General features: G+C 38.1%; 1 protein-coding gene across 8 annotated transcripts in view; it reads left to right on the top strand.

The window, feature by feature from the left end:
- LOC310895626 (uncharacterized protein C8orf34 homolog) overlaps positions 1–26,583 on the top strand; it is a 237,785-nt gene that overhangs the window by 28,098 nt on the left and 183,104 nt on the right. For 5 of the 8 annotated variants that reach the window (XR_014580803.1, XM_083827124.1, XM_083827125.1 and 2 more), the window contains exons 2-4: positions 10,342–10,489; positions 11,329–11,460; positions 18,980–19,108. Coding sequence is in view for 7 of the 8 variants with exons in the window: in XM_083827124.1 (XP_083683250.1) it covers positions 10,342–10,489; positions 11,329–11,460; positions 18,980–19,108 (409 nt within the window). In the remaining variant the exon portion in view is untranslated. Of the gene's footprint in view, positions 1–6,892; positions 7,171–10,341; positions 10,490–11,325; positions 11,461–15,960; positions 16,192–18,979; positions 19,109–26,583 lie in introns of those variants that run through there. The other 3 variants (XM_083827128.1, XM_083827130.1, XM_083827129.1) reach the window with 3 other exon arrangements.

Below are 26,583 nucleotides of genomic sequence, written 5' to 3'. Positions count from 1 at the left end.
TGCTGTGTTTAATGCACCCCAAAATGGAGTTTGCCCTTCTGGCTTCCAGGGCATGTTGCTGGCTTGTGTTGAGCCTGCTGTTGACCAGCACCCCCAGGTCCCTTTCTGCTGAGCTGCTCTCCAGCTGCTCATCTCCCAGTCTTTAACTGTGTCCAGCATTGCTCCATCACAGGTGCAGAACCTGGAATTTTCCCTTGCTGAACTTCGTGCTGTTGCTGATTGCCCAGTACTCCAATATATTTACATCCCTTTGCAAGGCCTTTCATCCTCCCAGGGAGTCAACAGCACCTCCCAGTTTAGTATCATCAGCAAACTTGCTGAAGATGCACTCCAGTCCAGCATCCAGATCATTGATAAAAATGTTGAAAGGGACTGACCCTAGAGTTGAGCCCTGGGGAACACCATTGGTGACTGTCCACCAGTGTCTGCATTTACTACATTTTGAGCTCTAACATTGAGCCAGTTCATCACTCAGTGCAGTGTAAACCTGTTAATCTCACAGTTGGACAATTTGTCCAGCAGGATGCCGTGAAGGACAGTATCAAAGGCCTTGCTGAAATCCACAAGGATTATGTCCACTGCGTTCCCTTTATCCACCAAGTGGGTGACCTTATGACAGAAGAAGATCAAATTATGAAGGCAGGATGAGCCCACGTTGGCTATGTCTGCTAATAGCTTTGCTCTTTAAGTGCCTTTCAGTAGCACCCAGGACAATCTTCTTCATAACTTTTCCAGGGACTGAGGTTAGACTAATAGGTCTGTAAGTTCCTGGGTCTTCTCTCATGCCCTTCTTGTAGGTGGGTATAATGTTGGCTAGCTTCCAGTCAGCTGGGACCTTCCCAGACTCCAGTGATTTTTGGTAAACTGTTGAGAGGGGTCTATCTATGACATCCACTAATTCCTTCAGCGGTCTGGAGTGAATACCCTTTGACCCCATGGACTTGTTGAACGTTGAGCTATACAGCTGTTCCCTTACAATTCCAGTGACCACAGGTGGAAAGTCACTGCTCCCCTGGTTATGATCCTCGGACTCTGAAGTCCAGGAAGCCCAAAAACTGTCATTACTAATAAGTACTGAGGCAAAAAAAAAAAAAAAAAAGGCATTAAATGCCTATGCCTTACTTCCTTCTTGTTTGGTGACCATCTGCTCCAAGTATTAGCCCAGGTTTTCGTGTTAACCTGCCATTGCTGTTGATCTACTTGAAGAAGTTTTTTGTTGTTGTTGTCTGACACCACAGCAGCCAGTGTCAACTCAAATTGGGCTTTGAATTTTCTTGTTTTCTCCCTGCATATGCAAACTGCAGCTCTGTACGCTCCCTGTCAAGTGAGACTTTGCTTCCAGAGCTCATATATTTTCTTCTGCCCTAGCTCTAGGCAGAGTTCCCTGTTAAGCTTGGCCAGTCTTTTGCCTTGCTTTCTTGACATGCAGCACAGTGGGATTTCCTCCTCCTGAGCTTTTAAAAGGTGGATTTTGAAAAGTGGCTAGCTCTCATGGATCCATAAATCCTTTAGAGCTGGTCCGCAGGGGACACGGCTAACTAGCTCACTGAGAAGCTTTAAGTTTGCTCACATAAAGTGCAGGGTGGCAACCCTGCTGACCTTTTGTCTCCTTACACCAAAAATTTTGAACTCAACTAATTCATGATCACTGTGGTCAAGGCAGCCACCTACCGTTACCTCTCCCACAAGCCATTCCCTGTTCTCAAACAACAGATCCAGGAAGGCTCGTTCCTAGATGCCTCACTCAGTGCTTGTAACGGGAAGTTGCCTTAAGAATTTTCCAGCCTTACTTGCTGCGTCAGTATGGTATTCCCAGTTTATGTCTGGGAAGTTGAAGTCTTCCATAAGAACGAGGGTGACTAATCCTGATATTTCCCTTACTTGCCTATGGAATAGCTCATCTATGACATTGTCCTGGTTGGGCGGTTGATAGTAGACACTCAATACAACGTCTGCTTTGCAATCCATCCCCTTAATCCTCACCCAGAGGCTCTTTACTGCATCACCCTAATGGCAATGGTTGTACAGTCTAATCGCTCCCTTATGTACAGCACAACAGCTCTACCTCACCTGCCCTCCACTCCAGTTGTGGGTCTTGTCTCACCAAGTCTCACTAATACCAATGATGTCGTAGCTCTGGGAAAGGATCAAAGCTTCCAGTTCATCCCATTTGTTCCTCATACTGTGTGCATTGGTATGCGAACATTTCCGATGCTCTCCTGAACCCACAGTGCTCCTGGGAGTGGCATAGTTGCCCTTATCCTTTCCACCCTCAGGCAATGCTGCATCATCACTTGGCATATCCTCGGTGTTCCAAATGTTCCCTTCCAAATTTGCTCTTAGTTTAAAGCCATCTCAATCAGTCTCACCAGGTTACGGACCAAGAAATATTCCCCCAATGGATACAGGTGGGTCCTGTCAGGCCCCAGCAAATCTTTTGTCTCAAAGATTCTTCCAGGATGATAAAACCCAAAGTTCTGGTGGAGGCACCTGTCTTGAAGCCAGGCATTGATGACCTGGACTCACCTGTTTCTTTCCTGGTCTCTCGCCATTACTGGGGGTATTGAGGAAAACACTATCTGTGCTCCTGAGTCCTTTAGTTGTCTCCCCAGGGCCCCAAAATTTCTTTTCATAGGTGTTAGGCTTACTGTAGCTATGTCATTGGCACTCATTTGAAAGAGGAGTGGATTATATTCTGAAGGCTGTATTATGCTCAGAAGCTTCCTGATCTGAGCCCCAGGGAGACAGCAAACTTCTCTGTGACGAGGATCTGGCCTGCAGATGTAAGCCTCTGTTCCCTTGAGGAAGGAGTTACCACCTCTGACTACAACCCGCTGCTGTTTGTTCATGGCACTGGTCTTGATGCTACACTTGCTATGAGGCCTCTTGATCTGACCTTGGAGGGTGAACTTGCACAGATACTTCTTCTTCCCTCTTTTCACATCCCTCACCTGCCACACCCAGACCCTCATGCCTCCTTGGTAGTGGAAGCTGAGCAGGCAGACGGGGCTCCTCCTCCAGCTCCATGCGGTAGCTTACTTCCACTCCTCAGTGTCCCTCGAGTTGCTGCCTTTATTCTGATGCTGATCAGATGCCAAGCCTGTTTCAGTGGTGGCTGTGCCAGGTTGGCATGTGCTTACCTGAGAAGTCTGCATTGACCTTTTCAGACTCCCAGATGCTCCTCAGTCTCCCCAGCTCTTCCTGATGTGTGGCCACCAGGCAGAGCAGTTCATCTACCTGGGCACACCTCACACATGTGCTTGCTCTTGCCCTCCATCCCAGGGAGCAACACCAGACAGACCCCACAGCCTGAGAGCTGGGTGCTCGTGTGGACTGCCTGCAGCTCCGTCTGCATGGCTAGACTGGTCCTACTTGGTGCCAGAGCAACAGAAGTGGAGGGCATGGCTTTCTGTCTAGTGCTCACCATGTCTGCAGCTCTATCAGGGCTGCAGCCCCACACCTTCTGGAAAGCTGAGCACCCTTCCATGAGAACTGCGCCAACTGCCCTCCCCCTGGTCATGGCCCTGGGTGCTGGCCCTCCCTGGGAGCAGGTGTCATGCGACCTCCTGCCCTTTGAACTGGCCATGTGTTTAGATGGCTCTGCTGAACTCTTGCCTGGACCTTTCATGACACCGGTCACCTGCTGGCCGGTGCCTACACACCCACAGCACCCACAGCGCCGGGTCTCAGAAACGCCATCAGCCTCCCCCTGGGAACTGACAGAATTGTAGGGGTTGGAAGGGACCTCTGGACATCATCAAGTCCAACACCCCTGCTAAAAGCAGATTCCTTCTAGTAGGTTGAGCAGGAAAGTATCCAGGCGGGTTTTGAATATCTCCGGAGGAGACTACACAACTCTCTGGGCAGCCTGTTCCAGTGCTCTGTCATCCCCACTGTAAAGAAATTCTTATGCATGTTTGTGTGGACCTTCCCGTGTTCCAGTTTTTGGTCATTGCCCCTTGTCTGATTGCTGTACACCACTGAAAAGAGGCTGGCCCGGTCCATTCTCCAGCACTTTAGATATTTATAAGCGTTGATCAGATCACCTCTCAGTCTTCTTCAGGCTGAACAGACCAGGGTCTCTCAACCTTCCCTCGTACTAGAGGTGGTCCAGGCCCTTAATCATCTTTGTGGCCTTCCTTGGATTCTCTCTAGAAGATTCCTATCTTTTTGAACTGGGAGTTCTGAACTGGACATAGTACTCCAGATGTGGCCTCACGAGGGCAGAGTAGAACAGGAATGCACCCCAGGATGCCATTTGGCCTTCTTGGCCACAAGGGCACGCTGCTGGCTCATGGCCAACCTGTTGTCCACCAGGACCCTTAGGTCCTCTGCGGAGCTCCTCTCTTCTCAACATTTGGTGACCGCTGCTGCTGTTACTACACATGCTATAACCTGCGTGGTAGAGTTTGATAAACTATTATGAGATTACTCACTGGAACTTCAAAATTGTCCACCAGACCTCATACATGTAAAAGGTTTTTGTTTCTGGATGATTAAGTAAGATCAGTGATGCATATTTTATCAACTGCTATGTGCATGAGTTGGACAGGGCTAGTTCATCCAACTGAGGGAATTGATTATGTGGTTTTCAGAGTTTGTAGTGAATGGAATATGTTGTGTCCATTCTGTTCTCCAGAGACTCCGTAAATGTGTGGTTAGTAACATAGCCCCAGGAACTGATCTTCTGTTATGGAACTGGTAAAGATAGTTAATAGATGAACATTTAAGGAGGACTTTTACTTATTCAGTGATGTGTTGTTTTTTTTTTTTTTTTTTTTTGGAATCTGTCATTGTACAAACCAAAAGTTTAACAACTTTGTATGTTGGGACCTGATTTGAACTATGAAAAAATCATCTTGAGACTTAGAATAATAGTATTCTAAGTCTGAAAATGTTATCATAGTATGGGTTTCCTTAACAGTACCACCTCTGGGGGAATTTTGTTTGCATCAGTACTCTGAGGACTGTGATATCAGCTTTGCACTTTCTCTTTAGTTGTATTTCCAAACTAATTTCTGTGTGGAGTGTGTGCCATGATATGTAATGCCAATTCTGAATTCATCTGCACAGCTAGGGCTGAAATGGGTGGTGTTGAGGCTTTGAGTAAAGAAAGAGGTGTTTTTGTTGGTTGGAATTTTGTAGTCAATTCTAGGTAAATGTCTGAATATTTTTTGCAAACAGGCTGAATAGTACTACTAATCCTGGAGGGCTTTCCTCTCGACTGTTCTTCTGTCTCTGTTAGTTTGAAACAAGTATGGTGCAGGGACACGAACCATATTTATGCAGGGATTTGCTTTGTGTTGAATAATTTATTTCATAGAGAGGTGATAATTTCATGAGTGCTTAAAATATGTTGAAGTCCATTTTGAATATATTCCATAAGTTTTTGTTTGTTTGGTTGGTTGGTTTTGTTTTTAATTCTGAATTGCTCAAGAAGGTTTAAGGTCTGGCTATTTTCTGAAAGAAGGAAGCTGGTATTTTTCCTTCATTTCCATAGAACATAATCTTTTGTGGTAGAAGCAGTGATGTTTACCTTTCCATTCTCATTTAAGAATTGAAAAATTTAATTTTACCCCTTGGTTGTTTTTTAAAAATTTATTGGGTTATTACTGTACAATCAGCAAGGGGTTCTAGAGAACAAATGTGTCAATCACTAGAACTGTCTATTAAAATTACCTTCCTTACACAGATTTTCGCTTAGTTTTATATCTTCTTTGTTCACTTACAGCCTGCCGTGAAGTGATTACCAAGGCTAAGTTTATATGTCTGCATGTCTTCTAGGTGTCTAAGCTCCATTGTGGTCAATGGGTAAATAGTCAGTACAGTCAGTAGAGCCTGGAGAGCAATTCTTCTTATCCTAATCAGATATACGCTGGCTAGTCAACTGAGCAGCATTCTAGGTTCCCTTGACTTCATTGATTAACATCTGTGTGAAGGCTACTGTATTTAATTGTTTTAATTTTGAACTGAATCTCACCCCAAACTTGAAGATCAAGCTAAGTCACCTAGTCTCTTTATTTGATCAGGAGAGGGGCAGACATCTTTCAAGGGCAATTCACTCTGAGTACTTTAAACATCCAGTTTAAACCATGAAGTAAGAACACAGTACAGCCAAAATCTGTGCATGCTGTACTGTAGGCTGTAAATGTCTATATAGTTAAAAGCAAAACCTGTGATTGTTGTGTAGTTACTGTTATCAATTACAGCGTAAGATAGAATGTCTCTTAATTAACTTAATAACTTGGTAGGTACATTTAGACATAGCTAATTAGAGCCTTCTTGTAATTGGGCCTATGATTAATAGACTGTGAAGACTGTTTCGTTTGTATTAAATGCATGGACAGTCACAGGGAAATTAAAATTTGAGCCTGCAGTGAATAACTAATAGAGGACCTCAGGACAGCACACTAGTGAACAATTATTCTCTTTATAAAGAATTAATATATTAAGTCACTACTTTGGACCCTCACTCCCCCCCCCCCCCCCCACCCCCCCAAGATCTTTTGCAGCCTTTTTTAATATGTGCATGAATCTCTGTCTTGGAAATGTCCATAACTTTTTAAAACAGTCTAGCATATATAGTTTAGTAAAATTAGTGAATGCAAAAGTGTATGAATGTAACATTACAGAAGAAAGTATACATAACTCATTTTACTTTTGTACAGTACAAGTTAACCTTCTTGGAAAAATTGACTGCCAGTGTTTCTTCTATCACCTTTCTGCCCATTGTTTACGTTCTGGTCAGGGCAGAACCTGATTTGGGGCAGTACAGTGGGGAAGCAGCAGAAATTAATGTCTTCACCCTGGTGCTGTAGTGTGTAGTAATCTTGCAGTTCCCTTTCACTTCTTTTTTTTTTTTTCTTTTTTTTTCTTCTTTTTTATTCTTCAGCATCTCATGAGTACACGGGGGTTTAATATCTACTGACCTTTGAACAGTCTTCTTCACCTGTTATGCAGCTGGAAGGGAGATAGATGCTGAGGAGAGTCCCACTGATAGAGACGAGAAGAGGACATAGATTGAAATGAAGATGTAGCAGTGGAAAGAAGATAGGAGGAAAGAGATCATGTGTGATGGACAGTTCATCTGGCATCAGGGAGACCCAATCTGCCATTACTTTGTATTCATTGTCATAAGATACACTGTATATAGAAAAACATGTTGTAAAGGTAGACAAAAGTTTGTTGTTTTTTTTTTTGTTTTTGTTTTGTTTTGTTTTTTAATTAGGTGAAATTGGGAAAAAGTAAAAAATGTAGAAATTTGGGCTAGAAAGGCAAAAAATATAGTTAATATTTTTAGACATGTAAAAACATCTTGCGTTGCTTTTTTTATGCATAGTTGAAACTTATCTGTTGAATTTTTCATAAGAAATGGATCCCGGCTTTAATTATCTTGTGCCATTTTTATTCTGCTGTTAATGCAGAGGCGGCTTCATTGAGAATGTTGGTCTGTTTTCTTTTTTCGTGTGTGTGTGAGAACTTATCTACTTAGCACATTGTGAGTCATATCAGACTGCTGCTAACCAGAAAGGAATTTTATTTTTGTAACTTGTTGTACACTTTAGGTTTTCTATTTAATAACTTCACTTTTGTCATCTTTTTTGAACTATTTTAAACTTGTAAGAGTATATTTAGAGTACCATGGAGTACATTTATCCGGCTGTCTATTAAGATGTCATCTAAGCAACAGATGAGAGCATCAAATGAACTTCAGATAATTTGAATGGAAGTTAAAGACAGTTTCTCTTTTAATAGGGAATGGTGGTAAAATGAGAATTCCCCTAATGAAGGCATTCCTAAACTATAATATACACTTGATTGGAGGTGAAATGAGGTTTTAAAATGTGAGCTGAGTGCTAAGTACATTTATTGCCTGTGTGAAATTTTTCCTCCCTGCCGTGTCTTAGCCAAGCAACCAAACACAGACAAATAACATATTTCCTTGTAATTGCCTGCTTGCTAGGGATGACAAGAGTATTATCTTTCCAGTTGTCAGAAGCTTGGAGAGCATAGGTTGAGGCCTGAGTGAATGGAGCTAGGTCCTTTGATTCCACATAAATAAGTGGTGTTTTTTTTTTTATTTATTTTTTTTGAACTGTATACCATTTTCATTTTATGAAGATTCTTTATAAAGAAGGAACATAATTTCTTTTTTTTCTCCATCACCATAGTAAGACCATTTCTTACTATGACAAGTAAGTCAATAATAATAACAATCAAGTAATATGGGTTGTATATTGACATGTAAGCATCTCCATGTTATCTGTTTTAGAGCTACATTAATTTTGTAGTGTATTATTAACATTGCCACCCATGCATCTCTTAAAAAATTAATAGTATCAATGCATGTCTCTCAGTTCTTATCATCTTGTTTTTATTAATCTAAGACAGAAAAATTATATTTTCAGACTGTGATTCAAAGAAATGATTTAAATTACAAGTCAGCTGTTACAGAATGACACTTTTCCTTTTGTAATAGAATCCTCTGCAGTGGAATTCCTGCTGCTGTGGTGACCCATTACAAGCACAAGATTATATCTTTCCACTTGTCGCTAATTTTGCATTTTGGCAGAGAAAAAAAAAAAAAGGTTTGCTGTTAGAGCGTTGCTAAGCAACCAAAAGATGAATTACTCCAACTTCTGGATTTTTCTTGTATGATATATATATCAGACGGTTTCTCCTACCTTGGTGAGAGAGAGTCTACATGAAGTTACACCTTTTTAGGTTCCCTGTAGATAGTTGTCAAAAATCAAATCATAGATGATCCTCATTTAGTGTTTTTAAGATGAGATATTTTCTCCTTTTTGTTTTCTGAAATCTGATTTCTCTTTCTGAAATGGAAAGCTTGCTTCTGTTTCATTTTTCACTTATACCTAACTCTTTATACCACTACTTGAATAAAAAGAATAGAAAGTCTTGGTGTATAACTTAGTGCATCTTACAAGTACTGCATGCTGTTACTCTTCTTTTAGTGTTTTTTAGAATAGAATAAAATAATTCAGTTGGAAGGGACCTGCAACAATCATCAAGTCCACCTGCCTGATCACTTCAGGGCTAACCAAAAGTTAAAGCATATTATTGAGGTATTATCCAAATACCTCTCGAACACTGACAAACATTTTTGTTATGCTCACTCTTAACTGACTTCTTCCAACACAACTAAGTGATGGTAATACCAAGTAATTACTAATATTTGAAAGATTGTTCATTAAGTGACAGTGCATGGAAATGATGAAGAGAGAAACTTAAGTCTATGGAAGTTCTGGTAAGATTTGTGCTTGCAGATAAGTTAGAGAATCATAAGCTCCCTTTAAGAGACCCTCAAAGATCATCTGTCCATGGGCAGGGACATCTCTTACTGGATCAGGTTGCTCATAGTCCCATCCAACCTCACTTTGAACTCTTCAAATGATGGGGCATCCATAACTTCTCTGGACAAGCTGTTCCAGTATAGTAATGCTCTTAATAACTTGATTGTTTTGCTCTTAATAACTTGAGTGTTGTTTTTTTTTTTTTTGTCCTGATTTTGTTGTACATTGCTGTAAGTGTATTTCAGGGTCATCTCCCACATTAGTCATTGATTTCCACTCAGAACACATGCTGAGCACAGAGCGGCATCTTCCTTCTAAATTCCTAATCTGTGTTTCATGTGTAGGGAGCCAGGAAGAATTTGAGCAACAAATGGAGACTGTTTCTCTTTATGCAACCCTGTGAGGCCAGCAGTAAGGAAGTATCAGTAGTAAGGAAGTATCAGCACATAGGGTGGCAATGGTTTCCTGCCTATGTTGGTTTTGTATCCATGTGTGCACCAATGTAATAAAGTATTTGATTGTGCCTATACAGTAAAGTTTTTGGAGGAGTTCCTTTAAAAGATAGCTGTCTCAGTTTGATCAGACCTTGAAGTTCACAGGTATGAATGTATATTCACTATTTCACGTCTGGGTGAAATAAAAAATGGATCAACCCTCCTGATATACCAACTTCCGTGCAGAAGAAACTTGGCTATGTGGGTCAGAGAAGAGCTACTTACTGCGCTGAAAAGGTTCTTGTTCTGAATGGTTGATTGAACAGGTTGTTCTGGGTAAATTCTGGCAAGTAGCAGTGGTCAAGTTATTTCGAGTAAATTTTTGTCTAAATTATACCAGGTAAATGTATGTACAAGCTAATATAGTTTCAGATGTGATCACTTCATTGGGCAAAGCTAGCATTAGTTTGGGGAGATGAATGTTTTCTTAAAACCTGCAAACAGGCTTTTCCTTTATTAATGGTCCTCTGCTTTGGTAAGTATAAGGTTAGGTGCAATATTCCATTAATTTTTCATTTTGTCTAAATTTTCTGAAGGAGTTGATGACAAAGCTGATAACAGAGACACCTGACCAGCCAATCCCATTTCTAATTGATCATCTTCAGTCCAAACAAGGGAACCGCAGTCAGCTTCAGAGAACGTTGTCTGGCTCTGCTGCCCTTTGGGCAGAGAGTGAAACATCAGGTATGTTCTGTATGCTGGAAAGGGATAGTCTCCACTATAGTTTTCCCACACTTTTCCTGGATTATTTCTTGGATGTACATGTTCATACAGAGCAGGTGTTACTCTGGTTTTGGGCATGTACAATAAATCCTGTTTGTCCAGTAGATATTAAATTAATTTGATGTGCTGAGCTGATAGCCAGCAGTATACTTATAGTGAATATGGGTGTGAAAGTTAGCTGCTATTGAGCTTTGCTCTTTTTTTTTCTTTTTTTTTTATTTTTTATTACCCACATTTTCGACAAGCTATCATTGCAGCACTTAAGATGCTATCACTATGTTGTGAACTCCACTGTGAATAATTTATGATTGCAGATCTTCAGAAGCATTAAAAAAAAAAAAGTGAAATAATATTCACTATGATTCTAAAGTAGAAATTTTAACTTCGATATTCTGGTACAAGCTCTTCTTAGAAGTTTGGGTTTGTATCTAAAAATTGACCAATGATCTGTTTCAGACTGTAATAGATCTCCAACAGTTGTTTATATTCAATTGCTTGACAAATTAACTTTTTATTTATATATAATTTAAAGTTTTAAGCATAGGCAGTCAAATGTTACAGAACAAACAGAGGTTAAAGACTGCTTCCTAACAAAAAATGTGTTTTTAAGTGAAAAACATCAATGAATTTCTCAATTTTGGTGTTTAGGAAAATGAAGAAATATATGAAAGTTATCGTGCAAAAAGAGCTGACTTCAATTTGCATTGATAAGACTAGAATTTTCTGGATTAATTGTTTATGAAGTATTTGAAAAATGACCCTAAAAATATTGTAATTGCTCGATATTATTCTTTTAACAGAAAATAAAGGAACAAGGAGAGATTTCAGAAGTTATGATAAACCCTGGCAGGTAAATGCAAAGAAGCCTAAAAAGTCAAAGAGTGACCTTGCCGTGTCCAACATCTCTCCACCGTCACCAGAGTCCAAGTCATGTAAGCTTCACTACATTATTAATTTATGCATATTTCTAAACCCATAGTCTGTTTTTCTTTTTTTCTGTTGAATTAGGCTTAAAATGTGAAGTGAACTGTGAGCAGTTGAAATGACTAGATACACACATTAGAAGAGTTCGAGCCTTGCTTTAATTTCATTTGCATTATGAATTTTTAATAATACCCTATGTTGTCATCCATAGATAGAATAGAACTCTAGATAGATAGATACAGAAGACAGAAAAATATCTGGGTGTCATGCAGAAGTTTGTGTTCAGATACCAGTTTTGATCTGTTGTGTTAGTTTGCACTGCCATTTTGTATGTGTAAAATATTTTCTGTTGATACTGATCCTAATAACAGCTTTTTTCAGTGGGTCAGGCAATGCAAAACCATGAATTACAAACAGATACCATTCAAAATATGGGGACAGTGTCAGCAGAACAGGTATACTGCCCTGAGAGTTGCTAAATGTATGCTGAAAGAAAAGGCAGTTGAGGAATAGAATGACTGAAGGGAATATTGTCAATTATCTGTAAAATAAAAGCAGTAAAAGTAGAGGCAACAAGCCTTAATGAAATACAGTGGTTTCTGTATACTGGCTATTAAAGAAATTTAGTTTTTAAGCTTGAGTATTTTTACACAAAATAAAAAATATATATTGTACATGTATGCACGCATATGTATACAGTGTTTGTATACAAACATGTAAGTATACAATATTTTTGATCTAAAATAAATTTCAAAGTTATATTTTTTTGTTGTTCTAGCTTTTTGAAGTTTTTATTTATAATAGCCACATCTTTTAAATAACTTTGAGTGTAATAAGGTGGACCAGGTGAGAACAGTACATTGCAAAAGAAAGCTTTCTGTTTTTCCTATAAAAAACAAGATGGGGAAGTCCAGACTTCAGTGGAATCAATGGAAAATCTCAGCAGGTCAAAATCAGGTGTAAACAGGAATATTCATAGAAGTGGACAGTCACTCATAATCTACGGTGTATTCTGGGTAACAGCGATTTACAGAAACGGTGGCCAAGAGTGGTGCGAGTTACTCCTGTGATTGTACTTTATGTTCTTCTCTTCCCTCCCAGTGCTTGTGCTTCAGACTCAGTGGTGTGAGTCAAGTAACTTCCAAGCCATTTCCCAAAGTCCAGTTGGAAGCCTATCACTAGTGGCATGCTTAGGGGACCAGTACTGAGACCAATACTATTTAATAGTCTTTATTAATACCCTGGACAATGAGATAGCCTGTTCTCTTAGAACGCTTGCAGATGAGACCAAATCGTGGGAATCAGTTGGTATTCTGGGTGGCAGGGCTACTATTCAGAAAAGACTTCAGCAGGTTGAGAAGTAGACTGAGAGGAGCATCATGATGTTTAATACAGGCAAATGCAAAATCCTGCATCTTGGATGGAAAAGCCTTGTGCAATAGTATAAACTGAGGTCTGAATGGCTAAAAATAGCTTTGCAGAAAAGGACCTGGGGTGCTGGTAAACAAGAACTTAAATACTAAACATCTGTGGCTGTGTACTCTTGCAGCACTGAAGGTAAGCTGCATATTGGGCTGCATTAGCAAATGTAGCCGGCAGTGTTTGATGATTTTGAGATGCCATCTGGAGTACGTCACACTAGGCACTGGAGCAAGTCCAGCAGAGGTGCACCATGATGATGAGGGATCTAGAGCACATGAAGTACAAGGAAAAGCTGAAGGAAGTTGGTTTGTCCGTTCTGAAGAATGCTAAGGAGAAATGTCATTGTCATCTCCAACTATTACATTGGAGGGTGTACAGAAGACATACCAAATTCTTCTTGAAGGTGTGCAGTGAAAGAGGCAACAAAAATGACATGGTCTGATTTTTGGGTTGTCCTGTGCAGAGTGAGGAGCTGGTTCTATGATCTTTGTGGGTCCCTTCTAACTCAGGATATTCTATGATTTTAGAAATCCTTTCCAGCCTAACTATCCTCTGATTCCATGCTTTCCTGTTTATACCCTTTCCCTTTTTTAATCCATAGCACTGTTGTAAACCTTGTGTACTTGTGTTATTGTCACAAAATGTTCACCCTTGCAAATATCTCTATTCAACTTTTTGAAAATACATTAAGCATATAATCAATTTTCTTGTGTATTTAAACTATATATTTTTAAATTGCGATCACAGCAATGTGCCTTTTTGTCATGTCTTGCTTCTCTTATTTTCTGTCAACAACCAAATTAATACTGACCTTTTTTGCTGGGTTTACACCATAATCAGTGGCCCTTTCAGCCACTCAGATCAGTGGAAAACAATCATGTTTAGTAGCAATTCATTACTCTGTCCAGACTTTCACAACATATTCTATCTGGTTTGTGCCTTCAGCTTGTACCTCAAAACATTTTTGGGACTCAATGTAAGTTGTTTCCAAAACCTCCTCAAAGAGGTAGTAAGGACTCTACCTAAGACATGGAATATTTGGGGCCTGTTGAGATCTAAAGATTTATTCCCAGATTTGTGTAAAATAAACAAACAAACAAAAAAAAACCCCACTTCTCCCCGCATTTCCTACAAGCACATACCCGACAACCTAAAAAGCCCCCCAAAGCTGCCAAAACAAAACCAAAATTTAATGGAACCCATCAGTTGTAAGAGGTTCTGTTGCAGAACTTTGTCTAAGGACTGTCTTGTTCAAATGATCCTGAACTTGTAAGTTTATTCAGGGTTAAGAAGAACCATCAGTTCATAGGAATCTTTGAAAACACCAGGAGAATTGATTTATTTAATTACTAAATATTTTTACCTTCAGCAAAGCTGTTGTTGATTGCAGTGTGCATGTTATTCCTGCACAGATCTCTCTTTCTTATATATTCATCTTTTTTAGTGCAAAGATTCCTCCAGTTTCTCCTTCTGACTGTTATGATCTCAGTTGCACCTGAAACAAACAAACAGGAAAGCCTGGTGTCTTAGGGGTCTGAGTATTTGTTTGTAAAACCATGTTTAAGCTTCTACTGTTGTATGGCAAGGGAAGAGTCCTGAAGCTAGGGCTCAAAGTGTGTGTGTGTTTAATTAAATGTTTGGATGATGACATTCTGTATTTGAAGAATAATAAATTTTAAACTTTTAAGTAATTTGTGAAACAGACTTGCTTCCCAACAAGCTACTCTTAGGTAAATTAGGTTGATTTCTTTACCACTTTCATATTAAATCAGATCACAGATCATTCTTTCACTCTGCTTCAGTTCACCATTCTCCTTCCAGGTTTCCATATCCCATTTACAGCGTTGTATGTTTCTAATTGCCTGTGGTCTGTCTAGTACTGTAGGCCATCATTCACTTAGCCTTTTAGTATCCAGCTACTGTGTAAACCAGTTTTATCTGAATGCTCTTACAAGATTTAAATACCTGGGTAATTTTATGATCAGTAACAACACTTCCGTTTTTGTTCTTTGGGATGTAAGTTGGCCGTACAACGTATTAGTGAAATGTAGCACCTAGTCTAAGGACTTTTCTCCTGCAATGAGCAGGTATGTGCATGAGTAAGTGGCCTCTTGCCGTGTCATAGGAATGACTTTTCCATGAACCTACTACTGGAGGATTTAATGAGTAATTGGTCCGATTCTGTCTGCAAATTATGTTTTGAAAAGACAGGTATATGCAGATGAAAACAATACTGATCTTGTACTATTATCCAATAGAAAATAATGGTCAGGTGATTTATGACAGAATTCATAGCAAATCTGACATGATTTTGAGGAATGAGTGAGTATAAAAAAAGAAAGAATAAGGTTGGAACTTGATGAATGGATTTTACTAAATGTGAAGAGAATGCAGATGAAAATGGTATATGATGGACTTCATACAAAAGAAGGTCGTGTATGGAGCGTGTCCAGAGAAGGACTGCGAAGCTTCTGAATGACCTGGAACACAAGTCTTATGAGGAGTGGCTGAGAGAACTGCGGCTGTTTAGTCTGGAGAAAAGAAGGCTCAGGGGAGACCTTATTGCTTTCTACAGCTACCTGAAAGGAAGTTGTGGGGAGATGGGGATCGGACTCGTCACAGATAGCTAGCAATAAGACAAGAGGGAATGGCCTCAAGTGGTACCAGGGGAGGTTCAGGTTGGAAGTTAGGAGACATTTCTTCTCAGAAAGAGCAGTCAGGCATTGGAACGGTTGCCCCAGGAGGCGGTGGCATCACTGTCCCTTGGGGGGGGATGTTTAAGGAAAGGTTGGACGTGGTGCTTAGGGGCATGGTTTAGTGGGTGATATTGGTGGTTGGGGGACAGTTGGGCCATCTGATCTTGGAGGTCTTTTCCAACCTTAATGATTCTATGATTTCAAAAGATATCCAGGAAGGATCGTATAGTGTTTATACAGTTCTGCATGCTTCACATAAAGCCATTTACTTTAAATGACCAGAATTTAGTATCCATTCATTACTTGGATGACTAGGTAAGTAAAAAGAACTGTCTTCTAGAAGTAATAAAAGTTTCAGTCAGATCTAATTCTGCATTTCTTCCCCCTCAGTTTTGGCTCAACAGAATAAGTTGTTGAAACAGAAGTGTTCCATGACAGCATATCTGTTTTGATACATTTTCACCGAAATACAAAATGCTTCATTGAAACAGACTGTACTGACCAACAAGCAGACCAAATTTCTACTAGGCTTTTGAATGCTTTCCCACCATCCATCCCATCCCACCATCCCAGTGAGATGCAGGACAGTCCAACCTTCTGGTGTCTGTGGAACATTTCACTGTAAGTAGGGACCAGACCATCATCTCTCGGGCAAGTTTCCCTACTTTCCAAGGATAAAGTAATGACACTCTCATGTTCCTGATGCAGGTTGGTTCGTATATCAAACAACTGCTAATCCTGGAAGCTCCACAGCTGTTGAGTGTAACTGAAGTTTGATTCATTCAGCATCTGTCATGGGTCCCATGACAAATTTTATTCTGAAATTATATGATTTCTCAAAAAATCTATCCTTTGGTATTTTGAAAAATGTCATTTTTCTCAAATTGACATGATATCATATTCTAGCTTGTTGAAATTTTCTGCACTTGGAAGCTCTAAACTTTGGCTATATTCATACATGATTTTACTGTACAAAATTATTTTCTGCTTTTATTTTGGTGGTACTGTGAAGTTTCTGTACTAGGGTGAGTTCAGTAAAGTGTTGTACACAGAAAGAAAATTTTGTCAAACTGGTAGTAAGTAGGTTAGAGTGAGTGATGTTATAGAATATATTGTTTGTACAATGAAGGGAGAAGGTGAGATTGCTGAAAAAGTAGGCAGTAAAAGCACATGTGATCTCAGTATGAGACTAAAGTGAGTAAAACTAGAATAAATGTAGAATTTCTTTGCTAGTTTACTAAATATTTGTATTTAGAGTTAGAAGTTCGCAAAGTTTAGAAAAATACTAAAAGGAACGTTTTGTTTTCTGTAAATAAGAAAAAGGATGAGAAATACTGAAATTGTTCTGTTTAGTTGAAGTTACTTATGAATGGAGGGAATTTTCAGTCACACAGAAATTTATATAACTTCTAATGAACGTTGTGCTTCCTAAAACAAGGAATCATAAGGTAAATGATTGGCTTTTAAAAGTAATAAAAATTCTAAAGCTGTCCATCTGAGTAGAGGCCAGTCACCACCCTAATATGTTAAGGTCTCTTTCTATTCACTAGAAACTACGATCATTTGTTATTGCCAGTCGTCAGAAGGAAATACATGGCATCTTTTTTGAAGACAATGCAGAACCAGGCTTACATTTTCACTCCAACTTCCCTTCTCCTTTCTGAGACTTCCTGTGTCTCTTTCATCCTACTCTTTTCAGTGTATGTCCTTTTTAAAACCTCCTTTGTCTTCTGTTTTTGAGAATGTCTGTAATTGCAGTCTAATATATTCACATTCCTAATACTTACTCAGGTTCCTGAGTAGGTGTTACAGAATAAACCCTGGGTTATCAGACTCTGTATAGATGTCCAGTTTATAGATAATTTGGTGTATGTCTACAGTAAAGGGAATCACATTTTTCTATCCTATCCTATCCTATCCTATCCTATCCTATCCTATCCTATCCTATCCTATCCTATCCTATCCTATCCTATCCTATCCTATCCTATCCTTTGTGACAGAAGGACTTAAACATAATATTGTCCTTTTCCTTATCTGGCTATTGAATGAACTTCAACTTTCCGTTTTGGAGTTGATCCAAAGTGGAACAGATTCTGTATTTGCACATAGGGCAATCAGGAATAAGGCAGATTTCAATAGCAGCACTTATTTAACATATTTTGCAATAGCTACCAGAACTTGAAGTCTGAGAGTAATTTCCCCGTGTCATCATAAAAGTACTTTGAATTTACAAATGATCATAAGATTCCACTTTTTGTTTTTGTTCTTGTTGCAGTCTTACAAGAGTCTGCAAGTTTCTTCTTAGTGTTTCATGAAAATGAAGTTTGTAAGCATAGATTAGTTGACAGCTGTCAAAATTGAAAATAAAAATTTCAAAGAAGGTATTGGACATATCTTTGTAGGTTTTGTTTTTGAAGTTATTTTTGAATGAGTAGTGATCAACCACTGATAAATGCAGCTGTTTTTTTCTGTTGGGAATGTGGACAAAACATCATCATCTTCATGGCAGCATGTGCATTTCTCAGTGTGGTAATGCTGTGTTTGAAGACAACAATTTCATTTGGTTGAGAAGGCAGTAGTTCCAGACATAGCATTATTTTTGTTTTAATTTCTAAAAGCTATTAAAATACTCACATTGGTCAGTGCAACTCCGAGTACTGTGAGTCCGAAACACCTCATGGAAATCCTTCTCTTTTTCTCAGCTATTGTAGGTGAGGTTAGCTCAGCAGTTGAGAAACTTATTTTAAAATTGAGTCAAAGGTTTTGGTAATAGGTAACATGTAGAAGACTGAGCTCAGGACTGCACTTCCCAAAGACTGTGTTTATTTACTCTGTCAGAATAAAGACTACACAGCTTGAGTAATAGCGATATGTTTTGTTTCACTGTTTTTATGGACTGTGCTAGCCACACTTTATGATTTTATTTATTTATTTATTTTCATGTTGGTTAGAAAGCTTTTTGTAAAATGTTTTTTTCTTTTTGAAAAAATGACTAGCAAAGCCAAAAGTACCGTTCATTTTTGTCATTTTTCCTTATTGACCCCTAAGACACATATTTTTATTTTGATGTAGTTGAAGCACCTTCATATACTACCTTCTTATCTCATTTTTATGTTTCTGCATTACTTTTATTATTTTTAATTGTTAGCATTAATTATTCCTGTTTGCTGATTAATTCAACCATAATAATCATCAGCCATAAAAAATCATATGCATTTGTTCATGTTTTCATTTTTATTTCACATTGACCAAAGAAAATATTTCCAGCTGTTAAAATAGGATAATTAAGCAATTTCCACTCAAGATTCTTGAGCTTGTAAACACATTGTGCAGCTTTCTTTTTTTTTTTCTGCTGTAGGAGTATGAACTACCAAATCTAAACTTCATGTATATATCTGTGTATATTTAGTGCCAAGGTCAATAGAGCATCCTAAATGGGATTGGAGGACAAAACCGGAGAACCATGATTTTGATGAGCTAAATCATATTCTTCAAGAGAGCAAAAAACTTGGAAAAGCCCTTGAGAATCTGTCTCGCAGTAAGTTGATTGATTTTAGTTTTTTTAATGTAACCGTGCAGCCTGAATTGTAATCTGGAAGTATATATCAAGAAGGTAGTCTTCCATTCAATTAAGAGTAAGTTCATTGACATCTGCAGTTAGATTCTGGTTGAGGAGGTTCACAGAATGTCTGAGGCAATTTAGCAGCTCGCGTGCTGACTGAAACTACTTCCCCTGCACCTCCTTTTTTCTTGCATTGGTTTTCTGCTAGCTTAGTGAGATGAATTAGCTCATAAAGAAATCAAACACAAGAACCTGGTGTAAGGAAAATGGCGGGAACATGCAGCAGTGAGACTGCTCCTTTGGGCGTTAACAGTTAGGTAGGTTTAAACATTTGTCAAACCTTAACCTCATTGATGGAGATCAGACCTGCTACTGAAAAGCAATTAGGTATTTTATATCCTTGATCCCAGTTAATTCCTTACAGTTTTCAAAAGCAATTCAGATAATTTAAAGCATGTTAAATAAATACTCTGAAATTTGGTAACCAATTATAAAAAATAATCTCAAGGTTTATCCCTTAAGAGACATAGTGAAACAGGAGCAGTATTTAAAAATAGCATTCTCACGTAAGGAATAGCTCTGAGGTATGTTGTTAGTCTGAAGTACGTTGATGAGAACAAACACTACTAACAACTATCAAAGTGTGAAAAGTACTCAGCCATGGAACATGAAAACTGAGTATGATGTGGTCTGTGAGCCAGGATATGGGAGACATTTGAATGACAAATATTTAATTTCTCCTCTCATTAAATTTTATCCCCGGCACTTCTTGATTCAATGAAGAAATTTCAGATGGTGATATCAGAAACAAAGCTGAATGAAGAATGGAAGATCTGTTTTGTTAAGTATTTTGAGATTTCATGTTTTTCTGAGTCGGGTCAAAAACCCTAAACTAGTTTGCCCAAATTCCCTCTCTCCCAAATGTTTTAGGTTGATCACATGAATTATACTCTGAGAAATTTTTGTATTACTTATAGTAGTATAGTACAGGTCTCTTTTCAAATACATTTCTCATAAACTGGTCTATCTGCCTTTTCTCCTCTAAGGATTTGAAACAACTCCTGACTGGATCTCTGGTTTGCAGCCCCAGCATTGCCTGACAGTATTACTGTGACATGTGTGAGTCTGTCATTTTCAAGCCTTTCTCCTTGTAACCAGGCTTAACACAGATTCAGAAGCAACTTTTTTTTTCCTTTTTTCTTTTTTTTTTTCTTTTTTTTTTTTTTTCAGTTTCAGAGAGAGTTATTTATCCACTGTCTGGAAATACAAAGCAGTCAGAGGTGAGAGTTCAGTAATAAAGGCCTAAATCCACCCTTCAGTCCTATGTCTTTTCTGTCCTTGTGAATATTGTGTAGGTTCCACTGAGCTCCTACATTCTTATACTTAAAATACAGTTTGCAGCATTCTGTGCCTCTTTTTGCCAAAGGGTTTTCTAATTGGAGTGCAAAACCACTGCAGCTCTTCTGAGTCCTGTGCTTGGACTGAACATGAATATACCTGGTCAATGTAGTTGGAGTCAGGTTTTTGTAGATTTATGTCACAAACGATACATTCTTTGCTATTTCTTGCTAATACTTGATGTTTTCTGGTGATTTGTCAAGATAATACAGAATTTTACTCCTATCCTCCAGAGTCTTTTAATTCACTTGCAACGTGATGTAACGTTCACTTTCATGAATGTGCTTTCTATTTCTTCATCCAGATCATTAATGGAAATATTGTCAGACCTCTTCATGATTCCATTTCAGATCTGACAACCAGCCCTTGAAAGCTACTCAGTAAGTGCATTTTTCCCACCAGATGTTTATCTACCTAGCAGTGATTTCACCTAGAATATATTTCTCTAATTTGGCTATCACCTAGGACAGTAGACAAAGTCTTATAATAGCTTAAGTATTTTACATCTGCTTCTTCCTCTTATCCACTAAGCAAGTTTCCAAGTTGAGAAAGCAATTAGACTGATATGATATGATTTGTTCTTGGTAACTTCGTGTCAGCTGGTTCTTATCACCTTTCCTATCCGTTAGATATCTATAAACAATTTATTTAGCAATTTTGTCAAATATTTTTGCTGCTGTCAGATTTAAGCTGGCTGATTAGTAATTCCCCATGTCTTCCCCTTTTCTTTTCTAAAGAAGGATGGGGTATTTGCTCTTTTCTGTCCTCCATTCATGATAGACAGTTGCTAATGTTTCCAAGGTTTCTTCAACTAGTTTGTTAGGTGCTTTAGAGTGAATTTCACAAGATTCTGCCAACTTGAGTGTATCTAAATGATCAGAATATCTTTCAGCTTTCTCTCGTCTGGCTTGTAATTTTCCCATCTTAAAATCACTAGCATTAAGCATCTGGCCACAATTAATCTTTTTTCTTTTTTTCTTTTTTTTTCTTTTCTTTTTTTTTCTTTTTTCTTTTCTCTCTCTCTCTTTTTTTTTTTTTTTTTTTGTAAAGACTGAAGCAGTGAAGCTATTGAACATTGAGATTTCCTTGTATCATCCATTGTTTGTGTCCCTTCTCTATGATGTAGTAGTTCTGTATTTTACTTTATCCTCCTCTCCTAATGTGTTTATAGTATCTTTTCTTGTGACTTTACTTTTGTTCTTTGATAGTTGTTACTCATTTTCACTTTAGCCTTTTTGGTTGTATCATTTAAAGATTTGTGTCAGATTAATTCTAAACTGTATGTCCCTGTTTCCAGTCTTTGTACTCCTTTTCAGATAATTTCAGGAAATAAATCTGTTCTCTGCTGTGGTTCCTTCCATATTAGGATGATATAAAATAAAAATAAAATAAAAATTAAAGCTACAATATATGAAAAGTTTGGAAAAAAGAAGAGGTATAATTTTGAAAATAAAACTAGTCTTATTATTCCAGAGGGAATAGAGTTTGCATATAGCAAATATTGTGGAGGGATTCAACAAAGGGACATGTCCAGGGCTTTGAAAGTCAGACATGAGAAATTCATTCTGTGCTAGATCCAATGATTCCTTATGGTGAATTTTACAAAAACCACGACAAGGTCCCACAGCTATCTTCAAGCCTGTGTTACTGCTTGCTTTTGGCTTATAAGTCATTGCTTTTGATTCCACAGGCATGTCAAGTCTGTAAGTCCAGTGCTACATTTGATATTAATCATGTTTCCAAGCAGTATGTGACAGGCAGTGGGCTCAACAAATGGATCCCAACATACTATCCATTGCTCTTTACAACACATTTCATTTTTCAGTATTTTAACAGGGAAGAATGCCATATAAAGTTGGCCATTTGAAATTAAATGATTTTTCCATTAAGTCCTGGAATTAATTTCCAGTTTTAAAGATAAAGATATGCTTTGGATCTTGTACTGAGTTTCTAGGACTCCACAGACTTCATTGCCTGCTATGCAGATGACACAGCCTTTGTTAATTAAACTCTAGTTTCTATTGCTTCATCTACTGCTAGATCTCAGCTTTGAAAGAAACCCATGCACCTCACACAAAATTAAAACTGTCTGAAAGCTTTGGAGGGTGAGACTCAGACAGTCGGATGTCTCATCTCTCCTATGTTCAGTATGTTTGTATTTGGAATCACACTATGTTTGTATTTGGAATCATCTTCCCAAGTACCATCAAGACAATACGTAAGCAATTCTGTACTCCGGTAGATCCAAGAAAACAACAGAGACTTCACACTCAATGCTAAAGATATCTTGAGTATTGAGAGACCTGAGAAGAATATGGCCATAATAACGGTCTAAGTGTATTGGAGCTTGGTGACTCAAGTATACCATTTTCTAGAGGTCAACCCATGTCAAGAACATGGGTTTCATTTGCTTGTCCAATCACCTATGTGTCATTGAAGTGTATTTTGAACTATCAAGTCAATTATTTTGGAGACACTTTGGTTTATGAAACGACAGGAATATGCTGCATTTTCCTTATGCATGTTTCATTTTCTTTGATTGAGAGGCCACTCTTCTTTATTGCCATACTTCTTCCTTTGCTGATCCTAAATAAGAAGTGTCATGCTGTTTCACATGTATGCTCTTCTATTTCCAACTCTGGCCTGTTTTCTTTTTAAAAAGAGTTAAAATCTCCTGCATAGCTGAGGATCTTTCTCATAAACAGACCCGTCTTAATCCCCAGTCTAAGGTTGGAAAGATGCATAACAAGAGATGGAAAACAGTGAATTATGAATGTTATGAGTGGGGGGAAATAAGGACCAAATTAGCAAGAGTTTCCTTCAAAGTAGGCATGAAGTCTGACTGCTTTATGAGCACCTTTGCATCTTTTATGTGAACAACTAAGGACTTGAGTGCATATTGGATGTTTTCATTTACACATGGTAACAGCATTTCATGACATTTAATGTATTCTACTATGAGATGGGTATGTTTTCATAATTACACATAGACTTTTAACAGAGTTAACCAACGGTTTGTTAGTAATGTTTGGATTCTTGTTGAATCCAGGTGTATACCACAAATTAGGAGGGAAGAAACAAACTTATGCTTTGAATTCAGTGGGTGTTCTAAGGTCAGAAGAAGGGTAGTAAGTTAACATTAACCAAAGCTATTTGGGAATCCATCCAACTCAGTCTGAGGGAACCCCAGAAGTAATGGTATCTAGCTATAGCCAACAGAAAAAAAGTATTCTGTATTTCTTAGTTTGGAAGGGGAGTAATCAACAATGAATCAGTACATTAGAAAGCCCCCAACAATCTAGTAGGAAATACTGTTGCAAGAGGATCATAAAGAATTGTAGAATCACTGAATGGTTGAGGTTGGAAGGGATCTCTGGAGGTCATCTGGTCCAACCCCCTGCTCAAGCAGGCCTGCCTAGAGCTAGTTTACCAGGACCACGTCTAGATGCCTTTTGAATATCTCCAAGAATGAAAGAACTCTGAATCCCTCCAGAGTATCTCAAACTGTTACTTATAATGTTAGAGAATCAGCTGCTGTTTATATATAGCCTAAGAAAGACAAGTGTGATCTTATGGTGAGGAAGATAAGCAACAAGAGTAAAACTCTCATAATAACGGTACAACTAGTTCAAAAAAATGATCAGAATATGTTAGCAAGCTACTAAAATATGTTCTGTTTATGGATGAACCTGTGAGTACGTGGGATGTGAGAAGATGGATATACACCATGAACTATTTCAATGTGTTTAGCAGTCTCTGAAACACATTAGGATGGGTTTTCACTAGTAAGATTCTACACTATAGGAAGTTATTAATGATTTACAGACTGCTTATGGAAGATGTACTTTAATGGAATGCCACTAACATTTATCAGAGACCTCTAAAATTTCCCATTGAAACTAGATATTTCTGATGATGATACAACTATGAATGCAGCTTGCATGACATCTTACTAGACTTTTATCACTCACATCTTACAGGTGGCATTGTTTTAAGACTTAATACCTTATTTATTTATTTATTTATTTATTTATTTTTAAGTCATGCATAGCTGTTGGTCTGAAATACACTTTAGTCTATAAAATGACTTACCCAGTCAGTTGAGAATCTAGCCATAAATATGTTCTCTTAATTGAACCACAAAGCTAGTCATCAGTATTCTGTAGAGGCTTTTTTCTTTCTTCTGTTCAGGCTGAACTTTAAAATCATGTTATCCTTGTGTGAGATCAATGTTTGTGATTTATTTTGAGATCGACATTTTTAGATAAGCTCAATCAAACCTTTAAGGAAGATAATTTTATCTCAGTACTGCAGCTGTTATCCAATACTTCTTTTGCTTATAAAATCCGTTTGCTTTTAGTGTGATGTATGAGTAATAATACAAAATAATGATATTTTCTGAGATTGAAACGGGAAGAATGTGAACATAATTATTGCTATTCAATTATGAAGTAGGACTTATATGGCATGGAGATCACCGTGACTTCACTTATAAGTATCTTTTTTCCTACAGATGTTAAATTTTTAATTACCTTTGTTGAGGTATTTGCCATTCTGATCCAATGTGCTCTAAGCTTCAGGAATAGAGTCTCTTTCTGAGTTACAGTGCCTTTTCTGAAACAGTATTTGGCTTGGTAAAAAATTCCCTAATGCTATTGTGGAACTGGGACTTGTGTGACTGCCATTGCAGATGCGCTACTTTCTAATCCTTAGATAAAGGTGGTTGGCATTCATGGGGTAGTAGGAAGGTGGGCTATATTCTTTGCTACTGGCTGTTTTGGGCTACTCACATTAACTAACCTACTGCACTATACACCTTTCTCTGATTATTCTCTTCTGATGTGACCTCGGTTTAGAAAAGTTTCTGGGACATAATGTTTGATACTTTATTTGTATTTTTGTTTTTTTTTTTTTTTCTTTTTGCCTGATTCATTACTCTCTAAACCTAATCCTGAAATTTGTATTCTCCATTGGAGCCATTCAGAAATTTGGATATAACAATGCTGCATGCCTGAAGCACAAATTCTTTTTCTGGGGATTTAATTATTATTATTATTTTTTAAGTTGCCATTGGAAAGAGAGTTTAAATCCATCTTTCCTAGATGATGACTGTACTAATGTATAGTGTGCTGCTTTGCTAGTATTTGGTGCCTTGTAGATGACACTATTTTCCTTTTTTCTGTATGGCTAGATGTTGAAAGGCATATTGTCCTAACTCAATATGGATACACCTACAGAAATTTTATGCATAGTTGCTTAACAATATAGTGATATATGGCATCACTGGCAATAAAAAAATCACTGAATTATTACTGGAGGAAATAGGGCTCATTTTGAAAGCTGTAAAAAGACTCAGTGTATGTAAATAATATAAGAATGTCAATTATGTCAGTCAATGGCAAATCTATATCTATTACAATGTTCCTACATAGAAGTGTCTGAGCTGGTTTGGTTCCTGTGTACATTTTCCAAATCAGGGGGAAATGTTTTGTTTGCTGCAACCAGAGCAACCATTTTCTGTCCTTTGTAATCCAAGAATGCTGTGAAATAGGAAATCTAAATTTACCTTGTGTTCACTACTTGATGCAAACAGGCACAGGAGCTAATAATTAGTAATTTGCTATCCTGCCAACAGCAGTATGGCAACTGTCTGGTGCATGAAGTTTTGCTGTGGGAAACAGAAGTATAGCTGAGATGACCTGACCCACCAGCAAGGGAACAAACGCTCCTCCTGATTTGCTGTAAATGGGAGTCAATTGCTGGTCAGTTGATATACAATGATACGTATTCCTGTGTTTATGCTCAAAGCTGCAGTATTAATAATGGTAGAATAATGGAGTTTGTTACAGAACCTGTGATGCGCTAAGAGTTTGACAGTCCAGCCATCCACAAGTTCCCTGGCCTAGACCAATCGTAAGAATGAGTTTTCTAAAGTTAGTCAGGATTGCCTTAGGAGGTCTTAGTTCCAAACTCTGTATATCAAAACCAGAATGCTTTGTTTGCTATGTAGGAAAACTGGCTGTTGGGAGCTCTGTGGCCATCTTCTGGATGTT

Source organism: Anser anser (genome assembly GCF_964211835.1).
Source record: "Anser anser genome assembly, chromosome: 2".
Classification (NCBI taxonomy): domain Eukaryota; kingdom Metazoa; phylum Chordata; class Aves; order Anseriformes; family Anatidae; genus Anser; species Anser anser.
This window is presented reverse-complemented; position numbering and strand designations above follow the sequence as displayed.